The sequence below is a fragment of the Artibeus jamaicensis genome, unplaced genomic scaffold, assembly GCF_021234435.1.
Source record: "Artibeus jamaicensis isolate MK-2021 breed Jamaican fruit bat unplaced genomic scaffold, CSHL_Jam_final scaffold_3151, whole genome shotgun sequence".
Lineage (NCBI taxonomy): Eukaryota > Metazoa > Chordata > Mammalia > Chiroptera > Phyllostomidae > Artibeus > Artibeus jamaicensis.
This window is the reverse complement of record NW_026522037.1, coordinates 3,258,713-3,276,490: the sequence shown is the minus strand read 5'-3', so window position 1 is coordinate 3,276,490 and position 17,778 is coordinate 3,258,713. Positions and strand designations below refer to the sequence as shown.

At 47.9% G+C, this 17,778-nt stretch overlaps 1 protein-coding gene across 3 annotated transcripts in view; it reads right to left on the bottom strand.

Moving 5' to 3' along the window:
* Window positions 1–17,778, bottom strand: part of LMTK2 (lemur tyrosine kinase 2) — a 59,543-nt gene that overhangs the window by 31,336 nt on the left and 10,429 nt on the right. For 2 of the 3 annotated variants that reach the window (XM_037134851.2, XM_037134852.2), the window contains exons 2-6: window positions 10,710–10,834; window positions 7,457–7,601; window positions 6,630–6,703; window positions 3,572–3,690; window positions 1,746–1,833 (exon numbers count right to left, since the gene is read on the bottom strand). In XM_037134851.2, the coding sequence (XP_036990746.2) occupies window positions 1,746–1,833; window positions 3,572–3,690; window positions 6,630–6,703; window positions 7,457–7,601; window positions 10,710–10,834 (551 nt within the window). The remainder of the gene's footprint in view (window positions 1–1,745; window positions 1,834–3,571; window positions 3,691–6,629; window positions 6,704–7,456; window positions 7,602–10,709; window positions 10,835–17,778) is intronic. The other variant, XM_053657014.1, reaches the window with a different exon arrangement.

Here is a 17,778-nt window from a genome sequence, read left to right as displayed (position 1 = left end):
GAAACTAGCCATTCCAAGCACTGACAGATTTCACAAGGAAATCTGGGCATTTCTAGCTTTCCCCTAACAGAAGTAACACCTTGTAAGACACTTTAAATAATAGTAGGTAATTACCGATGTTTTAAAAATTGTGGTATAATGCATAACATCAAGTTATCTTAACCTGTGTGCATTTCTAAGCACACAGGTCAGGAGCATTACGTACACTCACACCACTGTGCAGCCAAGGTCAGCAACGTTCACCCAACAGAACCCTTGACACACCTTCCCAAACCGAAACTCCCTACCCGCTCCGCCCAGACCGTGGCGAGCACCCTCTCCTCTCTGTTTCCATGAGTCTGGCTGCCTGAGATGCCGCATTAAGTGGGAACACACAGTAGGTGTCTTTTGTGACGTGGCTTATTCCCACAGTATAGCAGGATGACATTGCCCAGACACACCCAGCTTTAGTCACTCCTCAGCAGGCTGCGGGCACCAGGGCTGCTCCTCCACCTCGTGAGTCACGTGGCCGTGAACATGGTGCACGAAAGTCTCTTAGGGTCCTGCTTTCGAGTCTACGTACCTGGAAGCAAAACTGCTAGATCCTATGGTAATTCTATTTTAATTTTTTGAGAAGCAATTACTGTTTTATGAACCTTATAAACTTGACCCCTAAGAGCCACAGAGATACACTGTACCAAGCGCCAGAACACACATCCCCTGCCCCCACCCCTCCCAGCATCTGCAGACCCACGGACACAAGGATCTCGGGGGGAGACGAATGCGTGTAGCCTGGGACCGAGTGCAACTGCCCAGACACAGTTGTGCGGAAGATGGGAGAGGGCCACTCCGCTCCTACCGGCCTCTGAGATGGGCTGGGTGCTAGACCATCATCAGGTGAACGCCAGTACATTGAGTTTAATAAAAATTTTTCTTTAGAAGTAACTACCTCTGCCAATGAGAGTAATATATTTTCAAATGATATCTAGGAATTAAAACAAAAATTCACAGTGTTCACTGCTCTTCTCCTGTTTTACCAGCTGAAAAATACCCTCTGAATTACTTGGGGATCTATTCTGGGGTACTCCCACTTTTCTGCACGGAGTCAAGGAAGCTCAATGTTCTGAAAACTGAGACAATGTGAAGAAATCAATCAAAACCTAAACTTAATAAAATGTTTACAGGAAATTTTCATGTAGAAAATAAACCGTCTAGTTACTGAAGAACACAAATGTTACATACATGTACCATCGTTAAAAACGGACAGGACAAGGGTGCTCTGTAGGCCATGAGACTCCTGGGCGCCCTCAGCTGGGCAAAGTGCTGCAAAACGCCTCCCGGAAGTCACAGCCTCAAGCTGCTGGGAAGGGCAGCCCAGACCCAAGCCCTGGGCCTGCCAGATACTCGACAGACATCTTTTCCATCTCCATGGGCCTTATTTCACTCACACGTCAAGTGCGGAGGCATGTGATTAAATGTGGTATTGGGTGCAAATAGCTTACACAGGAATAAAACACAAAACACTGAGAACTTGCAACTGAAATATTTAAAGAAACTAACTGTAAATGCAAATTAAAGGGCAAAAATGTTCTCAAAAAAATAAAACACTAATACAATTATCAAAGGCAATGAATAAATACTTCATTAAGTTCTTAAAAGGGGGGACGGAAGTGAAAGCAAGCCCCCCACCCAGCATTTGCACCTGTCAGAAACACCTGGGTATGACCTTCTGAATGCCTGGCCTTGAATTGCTGCCAGAAGCTTACCAGGTCACAGAACTCGAACACCAGAAGGTAGGGGATCGCTTCCACACACTGCCCCACACACTGCAGAACGTTGGGATGCTGGAGGATGCTGGGGGAAAAAGTCACAGTGCTGTTCATCAGAGGTGGGCTGGCTAGTAAAACTGTCCAAGCAGTAAACCAAATGGTAACATTCACAGTGATTTAAATATGCTAAGCTGAAAAGAGCACATTAACTCACCAGATTTATTGTTATCTAATGATTAAACAATTCAAAGCCAATCAGGTGAACATTTCCAAAAATCAAAACAGAACTATCAGAAGAACCTCTAATTTTAATAACTTTAATTTACAGAGTATCAGTTTGAAGCATCATTTTTAAAAAGGCAGGCTAAATATAGAAGTATAATAAGCATTTGATCCATATATTAATAAATAACCCAGCTACTCCTTAGACCATCTAGCTTATATACTATTTCCATAAATTTCCACAGCATATACAATCTCTTTTTGGAAAATATTCTGTCCAAAAGAAAGTTTAAAAAAGATAGGCCAAAATTGTTTAAGAAGCTTTTGATTCTGAAGCAATCAGAAATTACCAGTAACCCACCGAGACAGAGTAAAGGTCCCGCAGCCCCATCCCCCAGTGTCCCCGAGCTGCACGTGACAACCGCAGTGCACCATACGCCTGAGCACACTGCCATGCCGTGCGGTCTATCACACGCACACAGTTGCACAACTGCAACCTCGGCAGACACACAGAAGCGCCCCATTGCCACACGGATGCCCCCAGCCTCCCCCAGCCTCCCTCAGGACGGTCCCAGCCACTGCCCTGCACCCCACCTCGTCGTTCCTAAGCCCTGGCCGCGCCGGCCTGCCTCCCATTTCTGTAACGTCCTCACTTTGGAGTTATGATGTGACTGTGACACTGCACATGGCCTCTGAACACTGACTCTCACTCAGCACAAGGCCCTGATGACCGCCCAAGTGGCGGCCACACGGACCGTCCACCCTGTTCCACAGTCGAGCGAGTCACTGGTCGGGGCATCGGTTCGTTTACCCTCGCAACTCCCAAGGGGCGTTTCATTCTGGGTTTTATGTTATGAAACTCCGGATCTTGTTTAAACTGTGTACTTGGCAAGCAGAAATTCCAAAGTTAGGGTTTTTGGGGTTTAAGAAATATTTTGGTTTTTTTCAAAGGCAAATTTATTTGGTGAAAAGATCCTCTTAGGTCTAAAGATGTAATTTTAAATGATGGATTTAAAATATTGTTTCTTGGATGAAGTTCTGCAATCTGTTCACACGAAGAGAGAGGGACTTCCTGAATGAGCTCACTGCCATTACTGTTATCTGTGACAGGGGCACAAACTGACGTGCCTCAAACTGAGCAGGACCAGAAGGTGCTGCCCGGGATGTTGAGGCCAGGTTTCCTTTGGGCCTCCAGCCTTCATCCTCCCGCAGGGTCACAAAATCAGTTTGTTGCCAAGAACCTTGAAAATTCCCATACCATTGTTTCCCTAACCAGGAACACCCAGATCTGTAGCTCCCTTTTGACTTTTCTTTCTTTCCCTCCCTCCCTCCCTTCCTCCCTTCCTCCCTCCCTCCCTCCCTTCCTTCCTTCCTTCCTTCCTTCCTTCCTTCCTTCCTTCCTTCCTTCCTTCCTCTCCCTTTCTCTCTCCCTCTTTCAATTTAAATATAGCTGGTGTGCAATGTTATGTTAGTTTCAGGTGTACAATATAGTGATTTGACGTTTAAATACCTTACAACACAATTCCAAAGTATTCTTAAACACGGTGATTTTCAAAAGACCACAGATTATGTTTGCAAAACATATACTAAGGATTACTTACTAGTAAGGTTCTCCATTTTTCAAAAAAGTATCTTGTTCCTTGGGGCTCGCACTTGCTTTTAACTCCTTCACTATCACTCGTGCTACGCTAGTGCCTGTGTAAATCTCTCCCAGGAGGACCTAGAACCAAAGAACAGTTTTTCATTTCACTTCCATCGAAATGGTAAAAAAGTTTGTTTCAGTTATTAGGAAATGGCATACAAGAAAATTAATTAAGCAACAAGCAGGTGGCCTTCTATTATTTTAAATACTACCTCACAAAAGGTGTGGGGAAGCAAAATACCACCTTCAATTTTAAACCAGCCATCAGATATTTCCAACATTCGTGTGCTTATGTGTATTTCTTTTTCATGTACTTAAAAATGTATTATACTTTCATGGAAATTACCAACGACGTTACAGAAGTGTAACTGTAAGTCCAGTTCAAACATAACTCAAATGTTTCTCAAAACACTTCAACTGAGTTTCGTCCCCTTCACATATGAGAGGTAGACTGAGAGACAGCCAAGGGGCAAACAAATATCACTGCATCATAATGCTAAACACCCACGGCACTCCAGTTATCCCAGGCCTTCATCAGGTACTCGAACCTTAGTGAAAACTCTAGAGGGGAAATATCGCACTGAAATTCACAGAACACAGAAGATGAAAAAAGTACAAGTAAAATATCAAACATAGGACAATGCAAAGGCATTCTAAAATACAATATCTAAAACAAAAATGATGAAGTTTTTATTTAATTTGAGAATCATCAAAACTAAAGGTTTCCTTTTAAAGTAGTTTTTTATCTTTTTATAACTAGACTCATTTTAATGCCCTGGAAATAGTAGTATAAACTTGAACAGAACTTTATGTACTTATTAAGACTACAAGAGCAGAAAAGGAACTGAACAAGAAACCCCGATCGCTGACGCAGTGACCGTTTCGAAGAGCCACCGCGTGCCCATCTGGAAAGCCCGACGCTCGCCCCGCAGGATGCCGGCTACGAAACAGGAGAACGACAGCGGCCCACTGCTTCCCTCCCCGCCACTGCCTCACCATTCCTGATGCTCGCCAGGGGAAGGGACAGGTCCCTCGACACCGGGACCTCTCAGTTCTTCGACCTCACTTCTGACAACCTCTTTCTGTGACCCTGTCTCAGCAAACACCCCCACAGATCTAGACCTACGCCATAATGATACTACATCCCAGACTTTGACATTTAATTTCCTCTCTACCAGGCCTTTCATTTCCAGATCACTTACTTCAACAGTCTAATCCAACAAGTGCATAACGTGCCCTCTGAACACATTAACAACACTGTTTTTCCACCATCTCGGTTGGTCCCAAATAGCTCCCACTCCGTTTCTCTGCTCTCTTTCAAATGTGCCAGCTCCACCTTCTCCCCTCCATGTGAGAATGTCACAAAGCCCATGCTGCTGGGACCCTCTACCTACCTGGACACCCTAATGCGTGTCCAGCTGCCTACCTGTCACCTCCACCTGAATGTCTAAGAGCTCTCGCACACCCTGCCCATCGGAGGTGAGCTCCTGACTTCCTCCCCCACAACTGCTCCCCCCAGTCTCTGCCATTGCGAATCGACAACTACATCCTGCCTGTCAATCAGGCCAAGAGTAGTCATCCTTGACTCCCCTCTGTTTCTGGACTCCACAGCTGGTCCATCCCAAATCCTACGTACTCTCACCTGAGAATCTGTGTGGGTCGCCCCACTCCCACACACTCCAGGCTGCCGCCCACCCAGGCTCCAGCCTGCTGCTCTCTGCCTGTGTGGCTGCAAGGGCCTCCTAACCGCTCCCCCGTGGCCCCCTTGGCCCTCTCCAACTAACCGCCAGACTGACCCTTTCACAAGGTGAGCCAGATTCCCCTCTCTCAAGCCTGGATACTTCCCCATCTCATTCTGGGTACAAGTCAGGCTCTAAATACACACCCGTTTCAGGTCACTGGCTCTTGAAGCCCCTCAGCCATCTCCTCCTACTACTGACCGTCACCCCCACACACTACAACCTTCAGCTTCGTCAGGGCAAGGCTTCCATTTGGTTCGCTGCTCCATCCCCAGTGCTCCCAGGCCAGGACTTTACCCATCTTCCCCAGCACCAAGAGCAACGTGAGATGCAGCAAAGGTTTTGCTAAATGGCCTAGAAGCTTCAGTAACGACCGAAGTTTGGATGACATGAGAGACACAGGCCTGGCAGACAACTCTGAGCGGGAAGACAAGAAACATAAGCCATAAGCTGGCCGACTACAGAGCAAATGCATCTTCCCACAGTGACCGCCTCGCCCACGATGCGACCACCACTCAGTTAGGGCCCTTTCACAGAGGGCGACTGCTGTGCCACGAAGACCTCTGTGTCACGGAGACCACTGTTAAGAGTGAAATGATCCCTTCCGAACACTCCCAGAAAACCATCAACAAAGGGCTTTTACCACGGGTCACTGGATAGGCTATGAGAGACAAAACAATTCTTTGCAATGCTCCCCATTAGAATAACACTTTCTGTCTACAAAATCTCACAAGCCGGAGAGGAGAAGAGGAAAGAACAAAGAATTTAATTTGAGAAGGATAAAAAGCTTCTAAAATGCCAGTGTCTTTTCCCTTTGTACTGTTCTTTTTTTTAAGATTTTATTTATATATTTTTAGAGAGAGAAAGAGAGGGATAAAGAGGAAATATCAATGTGTGGTTGCCTCTCACACACCCCCTACTGGGGGCCTGGCCTACAACCCAGGCCTATGCCCTGACTGGGAATCAAGCCAGCAACCCTTTGGTTTGCAGGCCGGCACTCAGTCCACTGAGTCACACCACCCAGGGCTCCTTGTACTATTCCTATGCCAATAACTAGAAAAGTCTCTGACACATAAATAAAAGACTTCCTTGGAATAACTCACTACCCAGGAATGCTGACACTCACATCCCCATGAGGTTTCAGAGTGCGATGGGGAAATTCATGGGGACTATAATGTCTACAGAGAACATGGAGCATCACACAATACAATTCTTAATTAGCTTTAAATTCTACTAAACAGTGTAAACAGAGGGGGAAAAAAGTGAACACCACCTCACCTTTCCAAACCAGCCATTTCCAATTTCCTGTATATAGTTTAGACTGTGGCGAGCAACTTGAGACTTCGAACCTTCTGTAAGAAAAAGAAAAAAACGTTAAAACTAAATATAAACATTTAACTGAAATAAGTTAAATATTAATTATGCAACCTATAAAATACAAGTACTAACACAAACATAACGCTTATGCTAATAAAGGGAGAAATAAATACATAAAACATCTGTTTCAAACCAACAACGCCAAAATGGCTCCAAGCTTTCAAACTGACAATAATTTTGGAAGACTATCCCACCCTGGTTCTTTAATAACTTGCGCTGGTTTTTCCTGGTCCAACTACTTTCCTGTGGCCTCCAGTCACCATCCCACTGACCTTCATGTAGTTCTGTTTTGTGGTAGAGTGCGGAACCCCAGGGACTGTCCCTCCCTATCATAAGATGAAAAGTCTGTCTGATTAACAAATCCAAATATACCCTTCCTCCTGAACACAGGACACACCAGAGGACAGCCGTGTCTGTTCAGCAGGACACCCAGTGCAGAGGACGAGGAGAGAAGCGGGCCCACTAAAGCAGAGGCAGGAGCTCTGTCCAAGAGTTCCATCTGAGTGAACTGAGGAGGCCAGCGTCTTCTTATCACGTATCCAGAGTCCAAAAGGAAAGGACTCAGCTTTGCAGGAATGCAATGGGCCTGACCATTCAGCCTCAGCAAGGAGCAGAAGGAAGAGAAATAAGCCCCCAGAGGAGACAGTGAGTCCAATTATTTTATGACTGGAGCAAGCTTCCCAGGCTCGCTCCTCAGAAATGGCTCAGGAAAACGTGACAGGTCTTACCTGCGGAAGGCTGGAACTGGGACGGCGCCGGCAGTGAGACACTTGGCACTGAAAGTGTGAACACTTCTGCAGGAGACTGGACAGAGGGAGTGTCTTCTGCTGGCGGTGTGAAATCTACCTCGTCATCAAAATTATCTTCGAATTCCTAAAATAAGAGAAGAGCGATGTTGTACCTAATACAGCTCAGTTTGAGAGCAAATCCTAAAAAAGCACTGGCTAACATTTAAGATGTGAGCACTTATTCACTCATTTGGAGCACACGACCATAACTTTTTCCCTGAGTCATACTTATTTTAAGTAAAAGCATACGTAATTGTGTTCTCCGACTCCAAATAGCAAAATAAATAAGATCTGAAAATAAATTATACACATTTTATGTAACTTTTTAAACTGATAGCTTGAAGTTAAACGTAAAATTTTCTATGACCACAGAATTTAAAATGAAAATACTCTTCTAGGTTCAAAATTTTACTTTTAAGTTATTAGCTATAGTCTAAGCTCTTCTTTTTTATATTATTCACCTCCATAGATCCCTCTGCATATTAAATCAAAACAAGTTTATTTTTAAATTATTTATGCATTTCTGATTACATTGTGATTTTAATCAAAACAAGAAAATTAAAAGACTCGGAAAATATTTTTAAGCAAGTCCTCCTTCTCTGAAAAGAGCAGAATAAATTACTTCACTAGCCCTGGCTGGAGTGAGTGGCTCAGTGGATGGAGCACGGGACTGTGAAGCAAAGGGGCGTGGCTGGGTTGCTGGCCAGTTCCCAGCAGGGGGCGCACAAGAGGCAGCCACACAGGTTTCTCTCCCTCTCCTTCACTTCTCATCCCCTCTAAAGATAAATAAAATCTTTTCAAAAAATTACTATATCAGGTAGGAAATCACCCCAGATCTGAACCTCGAAAGTTAAAGTAGAAAACAGTGTAGCACACAAGTGCAATTAACCTTCTTGGAACACCCCATTTTCTAAAGACAGCAGGAGCCTGGTCTACCTCGGTGTCCTCGTTAACACAGAGGCAGGTGATGATCAAGGTCATTCATTCGCTCGGGTAATGAACGAGCATTACCCCGCCGGGACCATAACAGGAGCTGAGAAGAGCTCAAGACTACTGACCAAGACTGCTCCCCAATCCCCTACTGAACGTCCTCCTCTTCCTGTTGCTTTTCTACCACCTCCCTCAGTCCCCCACACGGAGGACACTGGAGGTTGTAAGGGTAGATCTCTTCGACGTAGCACACGTTCTCACACGCACGTGAGCGGACATTATTTCCCACGTCACATGTGTGGTCAAATGCATTAGGACAGGACTGCGGACTAGAACAGGGAGAGGGAGCAGAACGAGCCAGGTGCAGTGACTCCAAGCTGCGAGGAGGCCTCCAAAGAGAAGAGCGACGCTCACCGCTCCCTCTGGACACTCCCAAAGGCTCTCCCATTAAAAAGGCTTTATCCGTCACTCCTGCCTCAGAAATAACGCCGCTCAAGACTCTGGCCCCCGCATGGTACACCATCAGGCAGCAGATGACTCTACAGATTCGAAGAGGGAACACGGTGCACTGTTTCTAATGGAGGTGTGAGAGGAGACTGGGTCACTTTCAAAGTTACGCCAGTGGCTGTCTGGAGGCACGTGGGCAAGCCACTCCCTTTACCAGGCTCGCTCTGCCTAGTCCCTGAGAGGACTTCCGAGGGAACGTTCACGTCTAAAACTACACTGTTCCCAATCTAAAGGAAACCCACAAATTACAGACGTTAGCAATTTGTACTCATTCTCTGTCGGACAGCTGGTGGAGGTGAGAGGATCCTCCATAGGGTGACCCCTGGGTCACCGGCACCGGAATCATCTGGGGAAAGTTGACAAAAATCCTTACTCCCTGAATCTGCATCATGGATACTGAGGTTCAGTGGGGTTACAATAACCAAAGGCAAAAATTCAGAGGCATAGTGACACGTGAGAGAGAAACTCGATTTCAGCTTCACCAACACTGACCAGACTTTGTCCCCAAATGGCTAGGTGTCTGGCCAAAGTCCTTCAGCAAGACTGACAGTCAAGGGGCCCAGATTCACTGCCCACCCCTCTGCCCCACTGCAGTGTGGTCATTACAACCCACAGAGGTGTCTGCTGTGATTCTAGGGCCCAGGGGCTGACGTGGTGAATAAAGCCCTGTAAGGGGTAAAGTCCTGTAGAGAACACGACCGTGTGACTGAGTCTCTCTCTCTCCAGCCTTCCTGGTCTCAACGCCCCGGGTATATAATGCTAACACTGAGCCAAAAGGATACCACCCGTCCTCACCTGTCAGAGCCCTCACCACACTCAAGGTAAAGAGAACACAGGATAGAAACAGGGGTGAGGTTCTAGAAAAGAGGTTCACATATCCAGTGAAAAGAAGGTTTTCGCTGGAAGACAGCATTCCCTCTCCCCAGTTTGACCCAGTGGCCCTCAGGATGCCTGGGACAGCCCCCAGCACAGCTCGTAGGCCTTCACATAAAGGACCACGTTCTCTGCACGCCTGCACTCCTTTTTCACAAGTGTTCACTGGGCCCCGTGCATGCCAGCAGCCACGGAGTATGTTCTCGGGCAGGACGGTACATTCCAGCTCATTCCCAGCAGATCCCGCCGTCCGCGGCTACTGTATCATACACACCTGACCCGCCAGCACTTACAATTGGCAGCACTGTTCTTTCTCCCCCTTGAGGCCTGTAGGGTTCAAAGTAAACTGAAAGATGTTTTCCTCATACACAAACACACTAGAGGATCCCTTGCCTCAATAACCTTAACCACCACAGACTCACCAGCATACAGAATTTTGGAAAAAAAGTTAAAACCAGCTGTTCTTCCTTACAGGCCTTATAGCAAGTGAATCCAATCATCATGCTTTATCCCCCCCCCCCCCGCTTTCAAACCTTAAAATTGTCAACGGTGCTCTAAGGCAGGGTGAGCAAACTACAGCCAGTGGGCCAAATCCAAGCCATTTAGTTTTGTAAATAAAGCTTTACTGGCATGCAGCCACAACCATCTGCTTCTGTCTATGGCTGGCGTAAGCACCTCGACGGCCAGCTGCAAGGTGAGCAGCCGTGCCGAGACCCCGCACAGCCCACAGTGTGGGCTACTCACAGCGGCAGCGTGCACTTGCTACCTGGCTCCTACAAGGGAAGCCTGCCGACCCCTGCTCCCAAGGGGCAGTGCAACCTAGCCTTTCTATCGATAAATGCATCAGAGGCTGATTTTGAATGTTCCCACCATCTGTGCTCACCTTAAAGTCTATTTCTGGGTCCTTACAGCAGGAAACACAGTTTGCAACTAACACAATTAAGACGACGAGCGTGCACAGGGACAGGATCACAAAGGGCGAGGAGACTTCTGCCGCCGGAGACTCCCCTGGAAAGAGAAACAAGTCATCTTAACAACGTGGGCACTCTAAAGTCAACTTCAATATGCGAATCAGTATTTTCCACCAATTGGACATGGACCAAGAGTTAGTAAATGCTTAATAATGCATAAATGCTCATGATGAAACTGATAGCCAATCCAGAATAAGAAGTTAGGGTTTTAAAAAAAAACCTTATTTTGAAGCAATCTCAGACTCACGGAATAGTTCCAGGGACGATCCAGAGTCCCCCCTGACCCTCGGGTCTCCAAGGCTCACTCTCAGAGATCGGACAACAGCAGCGTCGGCAGACCACCCCTAACTGAACTTCGGGCTTTATTCGGACTTCACCATTCATGTTCTTTTGCGTTCCCAGACTCAATCCCGGCCACGGACACTGCATTTAATCATCGCGTCCCCTCGCTCATCTCCCACCTCCGATGTTCCCTGTCTGTGTGGAAAGTGCCTTCAGTTTGGGTTGCCTCGTGGCTGCGCTGGGGCTGCAGATGCGCCAGAAGATCCAGAACAGCACAGAATGAACGGCCCTCTCCTTCCATCACATCAGGGTGACGGTGTTGGCACAACTTATTCCCGGGGGGCGGGGTGTGAACCATGACCCCTCAGCCAGGTGGCTCCTGCCAGGGTTCACCACTGGGAGGCGACCACTTTTCCCTTCACATTCTCTACCCCTTAGAAGTGGGTCCCAAACTCCAGGGTACACTCCCAGGGGGCTTCCTGAGGAGCAGGACAGATCTGCAGACAAATGCTGAACCTCATTTCTCCTTCGTTCATTATTTGTGATTCCACTAGAAGTAAGATTTGTTTCTCCTCCCTCACTTACAGTTACAGACTCACAGATACTTTACATTCCTGGGGTTACAATCCAGTATTATCATTACCTCATCAGACTGTTCCAGGTTTGGCCCTGGGGCTCTGTCCAGTTGACGACTGGGCCTCCAGGACACGCCCCACCTTCCCCTTCTCCTCCCACACTTCCCACTGGCCCTCCAGTTGGCCCCAGGCTCCTCCTCTACTTCCCGACTCCAAATGTGGGACCGGTTGCTTCTCCGAGGGGCCTCGGTCATGATCAGGAGCTCTTCACTAGAGCAGACTCTGCAAGCCCTGCCTGTGACCTCTTTTTGCATGGCAGGGGCAGGGGGCAGCTCACAATGACTTTGTAAGTCTTTAAAGGACTGTTTTCAAAATTAAACAAAATAAAATGAAACAACCCGCAACAGACGGTGCCCGTGAGCCAGAAAGCCTAAAATATCTCACTGCTCAACCCTCTGTAGCGAAGTGCGCAGCCCTCCCTAGAGAACACAGGCTGTTGCGAACCCCACTTCCAACAGGGGGCGCTCTGGAAAGCATCTTCTCCAACCAGGGCTATGCTGAGCATCTTCTTCAGAGCAAGCTGTTAAGACTCGCCTACTGGTGTTTTACTAAGAAGTAAACATTCCTGCCCAGCCTTATTGAGATACACCTGACATATATCATGATGTCAGTTGAAGGCACATGAGGCGATGGTTTGATACAGGCATATATTGTGAAATGATTACCACGATAAGGTCAGAAATAAACTTTTCCTTAAAATCCTCAGCCATAGCTAACGAAGTGCTCCAATGCACAGAGGGGAAGGCATGGAGACTGGTAATGAATGATGCCACGGTCTGTCTTCGGGGAAACTGCAGCACCTGAAGAAAAGAAAAACCAGTCCCAACCCCTCTGCAAGCACAACAATCCCTGACTACAAAATGACTTCCGTGAAGAGCAGAGCCACCTAAAGTCAACCGCAAACAGGACTAAGGTCCTTTTCAATAGCAAAGGTCTATTTGTGAAAGCAATGCTGAAACACTCACTGTTGCTCACAAGCGACACCAAGGGCTGTTGAGCACCTGCAAGTTCTAGACCAAATACCCAAAACAGAAAAAGCCACACACTGAACACAAACGACCTGGTGGTTCCTCCCAAAGCCCAGGCTTGAGGCAAGTGAACACGCACAGACGGACAGAATGCCTTAACTGTAGACACCATGCCCACACACTCCCACACTGAACCAGGGGGAGCCTGGGGGCCACGTTCTGTGAGGGGAAGAGACCCAGACAGACCCCTTCTCCTGCTCCTTGCAGCTCCGTCCTCTACCCAGCTCGGCCTGTGCGTCTGCACTGGCGTTTATGCTATAACTTTGCTTTTCCTCCCCTGACTCATACTGTGAAAATTAAATACGACTCCGGAGGCTTATCCCAGCAAAGCACATTCATACCCACTGCATTTCATTTATTTTTAAAACACAGTTTACCCACCGCATTTTAACACCCCTGGATTCAGATGCAGTGCACCCTGGAAGCTGGTTTCACTGGCACAGGCTCTTCTCTTCAAGGGCACAGAAACTAGGGTGTGTCACAGTCAAGTGTATCCGAGATTCAACCAACCACAGTATGATCTCATTCGATCGTCACAACACCTCTGAGGGAACTCGACCAGCTCCACACCACAGATGAGGACACCGATATGCCCGAGGACACAAAGTGGGAGGGTGGCAGGGCCAGACTGCAGGTTCAGGGGCACTGAGTATACATCCCCGCGCTGCCCAGGATACCACATTGTTTTGCCTCAACAAGGTTAACTTTAACACTTAAAAACAGCCTAACCTAAGAGCTGAAGTCTGTCATTGTTAATTAAGACCGTCCACACTTCTGGGGCTCTCCTGCCAACTCCACGAAGCAAACATTAACTTCTCTTCCCTCTCTCTTCTGCAACTTTAACCCTTGCGCACCATCTCTTCGTTGTAGAGTGTGATCAGAACTGCCTGCCGGCAGCCCGACCCCCGGACTCACGAGGCCCGCCGGCCTCTGTGAGTGGTTAGGCATGCGTGGGGAGGCAAGCCTGCCTCACAGGTAACAGGTTATGCCGGGCTCTGCCCTGCCTCCCACTGGTTTGCCCTGCCTACGTGCCTACCTCCGGGAAGCCCCCACAGGCCTGCGCTCCTCACTGGACAGCAGGTCTGCCCGACCTCAGCGCCCACAGGTCCCGCCCAAAGCCCTGTACAAATGACTGCCTGAAAAGGGTCTCAGTAGGTGGCGGTCTACCTGTCAGACTGACAGGTGGCTGTCACCAGACACTTTTAGTTTTACCACTTTTAAAAACTATTTTATTTACTGTATTTTTTTGATTAGGCCAAAGTACTATGCTTTAAAAAATTCTACATACCAATGAAGGAAAAACTTCCATAAAATGAAGAACCAGAGCCGACCTAGCATAGGCTGGAAGGTAAGATGGGTTTGCATAACCCACGGAGAGGAAGTCAATTCCAGCCATGAGGAACTGCAGCTAAAATCCCCATCCCCCGGTGGTCAAACTACAGACCGAGCCCCTGCAAGGTTCCTGGTTACAACTGTTAGGAAACCATGAAGCAAGGCGGGTTTCCTTCAACATTCTCGGTCTATGACATTCAGAAATGCATAAACTCAACCAATCATCTACTAAAGAAAAACACCAATCACAACAGTTGGTGCATCTCCTGACACGTGGGCAGCTCACCCAGTGCAGACTGGGAACAAGGGTGACCACAGGTCTGGGCACTCTGCCTGCCTCCCCCGGACACTGAGCAAAACACCCTCGGCATCTCTAAAACCCATTCTGTGAGCTGTCATTTCACAGTTCCAGAGCCACTTTAATAGATATCTAGCACCTGATTTAATAAGCAGAAACCCTGAGAAACTCCAAGAGGTAGGTGCCTGTTATCTGTTTTATAGACACATAATTTGGAGCATGCAATTTCTCGGTAACGACTCCGAGTGAGTCAGGACTACTACCTGATTATTAATTCAACCATTATAAATCCCTGCCCAGAACTTTCATTACAACCTGAACACATATGTAATTAACTAAGAGTTACCTGTGAATACATTTTTGAGTTAAATAAAAGATTGTAAAGGCCCATAGATTTAAAAAAATTATAATCAATGCTCAATCTATTAGAAATTGCAAAATTTGCCCTGACTGGTATGGCTCAGTTGGTTGGGAATTGTCCTGCAAAAGCAAAAGGTTGCTGGTTTGATTCCGGGTCAGGGCACATGCCTGCGTTGCATGCCAGTCCCCTGCTGGGGGCGCACAAGAGGCAACTGATCAATACTTCTCTTACACATCAATGTTTCTTTCTCTTTCTCCTTCCCTTCCCCTCTCTCTAAAAATAAATAAAATCTTTAAAAAAATAAATTGCAAAATGCTGATATTCCAATTTTGTCACCCACCCTCAGTCACTAGCTGACATACTTTCACAAAGAGAAGTGGCCTCATATTTACCATCTGGTTACCCGGTGGTCCATGCTATGAGGGGGGGACTGAGAGCTCGAACCCTCCAGGCACACGGCTGGCCCTCTGGCCACCAGCCTCATGCTGAAGCTCTCTGCAGCCCACCCAGAGTCGCTTCAGTAGCACAAACTCAGGTACGGTTGACAGGGGCTTGTTACTAATAACGAGAGATGCTCCCATCACCCCCGTCACTCAGGAAATTCCAAAGGTTTCTTAGGAGCTCTGTGCAGGGAAAGGGGGACAAAGACCAAACGTGTATTTCCTATCAGGAAACTCTCCCCTCCACCCCTCCACCAAGTCATCCTCACCGTTCAGATCTCAACTCGAAAACTGGTCCCACAGGTTAGAGTCCCTGCCTTTGGACTCCCAATGCCCCCTGCACTTCCCCATCATGGAGTTTATCACACGTGTTTTTTGTTTTTTAAGATTTTATTTTTAGAGAGAGGGAAGGGAGAAAGGGAGAGAAACATCAATATGTGGTTGCCTCTTGCAGGCCCCTCACTAGGGACCTGGCCCACAACCCGAGTGTGTACCCTGAATGGGAATGGAAGCGGCAACCCTCTGGTTCGCAGTCCAGTGCTGAATCCACTGAGCCACACCAGCCAGGGCCACACTAGTGTTTTAAGTGCCCGTATGTCTTCCCCACCAGACTGTGAGCTAAACAGGGTCAGGACCAGGCCCATGTTCTCACCAGTGACTCCTAGGGCCCAGCGTGGAGTCTGGCCTTCAGTCAGAAGTGGGGCGGGAGGCTGGGGGACAGTGTGGGAGGAAATAAGAACAAAGTGAGAGACCCCAACTAAGGAGCTCCAGCAAGGAAGGGGGAAAGAAATTCATAACTATTCCCCTGGTTAAGAGGATAAACCCATGTTTTAAGAGTCAAACAGTATTATAAGAGCAGCAGTCCTTCGATAACTTTATGCTGTTATCTGGCGCAGATTTCCCTCCCACTACTGCTAAGCACGCCCTGACGCACACCACACGGGGTGGCTCTGCCCCTTCCCACTATTAACTCCCACAGACTTTCTTCACTTCCCTGTTCTGCTTGCAATCCACGTTTAGCACTGTAACTGGTAAGTCGTTTCCTTCAAAAAATAAGTTTTTTTAAATTGGGGATTTCCCTCCACTTACGCTCCGCCATGATGGCTACTTATTTACACATCCCACGTTCTCCGTGTCATCTCACGTCACCAGGAGCTGCAGGAGCAGCTCTGCTCCCTGCTGGCAGAGCAAGAACCCAAGGTGCCCTCTGCTCTGTGGGAGCCCCAGGACACGCGGGACAGGGAGACAGGCTCCACTGCTGGTCGGCCAAGTCCCTGGGCGGCGACTGCAATGCTGGTGAGAAGGGGATCTCAGCAGACGCTTTCTAAGATGTGACTCTGAGTCTGGGGTGGTCCGGACACCAGTCTGCTCGGGCTGCCATAATGCCATACCACACTGTGGGCGGCATCAAGATCAGAAATCTGTTTTCTCCCAGTTCTGGAGGGTGGAAGTTCAAGATCAAGGTGTTGGTGGGGCTGGTTCCTTCTGAGACCTCTCTGGCTTGCAGGTGGCCATCCGCTTGCTCAGGTGTGAGCATCCCTGATGCTTCTGAGTGCCCAAATCGCCTCTTCTCCCGAGGCACAAGTCACCCTGGATCAGCGACTGAGGAGCTTGTAGCATCCTTTTAACACGTTCACCTCTTCCCGCCTCATGTCCAAACACACCACCTTCCCAGGTGAGGGGGAGGGGAGCTGCAGGGGGGCTCCACTCCCCCCGTAATACTGAAACTCACTACTCCACTCCACCCACAACACTGTAACTCAGGTACACCCCCCCCACCCTCCACAGGGAACCTTCCTTCACAGCACCGGGCTGCCTTCCTCTTTACCTGCCCAAGTCCAGTGGTCTGGGAGTAGGAACGGGCTGTACCACTGTTAAAGCAACTGTCAGAAGCGTGTGAAAGTCTCCTGCTTCCCCTTTTCTCTAGCCTTTTGCCTCAGGAAATCCACAGGAGAGATTTATGTATCTATTTATCGATGAAACCCGGTGGCCACTGCACTGACCTGACCAAGGAACCCTGGTGGAACTCGGGGACACCGAGAACCCACAATCTCCCAAATCGGTCTGGGCGACAAACCCACCTCTAAAATGCACTGTTTGGGGTTTTGTCTTTTTTCAAGTGTGGGACCAATAAGTCCGTCATCCCTTTCAAACTTCCTTCCAAGTAGCTCTGTGTCCCAGAGACCTAGGGAAATGAATCTTCACCATCCTACTTGGGGGAAAGAAATCAGACAATCACCACAGAGCACACATTCCTATTTGACACCTCAGAATTAAAGACCCACCTATTATAAAGGTTTCCCATACAAAGAATCTCAAGTCACTAAATGTTTCCCTCGCCTCTTAATGTCACAATACGTCCACGTTAAAAATCTAGACTCTCCCTGATGTGTTCTCATATTAGAGAAAATGAAGCACCAAACACACCCAACCACGCAGAACAGTAAATAGTACACCGATGATGGAGGTGATGAATTGGGGTTCCACAAAGACCCCAAAGCCACAGTCTCAACAGCCCAGAACAAAGAACCACACAGTGTGCTAATCAGTGCCCCATTCGGAAATTACTTTCAAGGTCCGCCAACCCAACTTGCAGAAAGGCTAT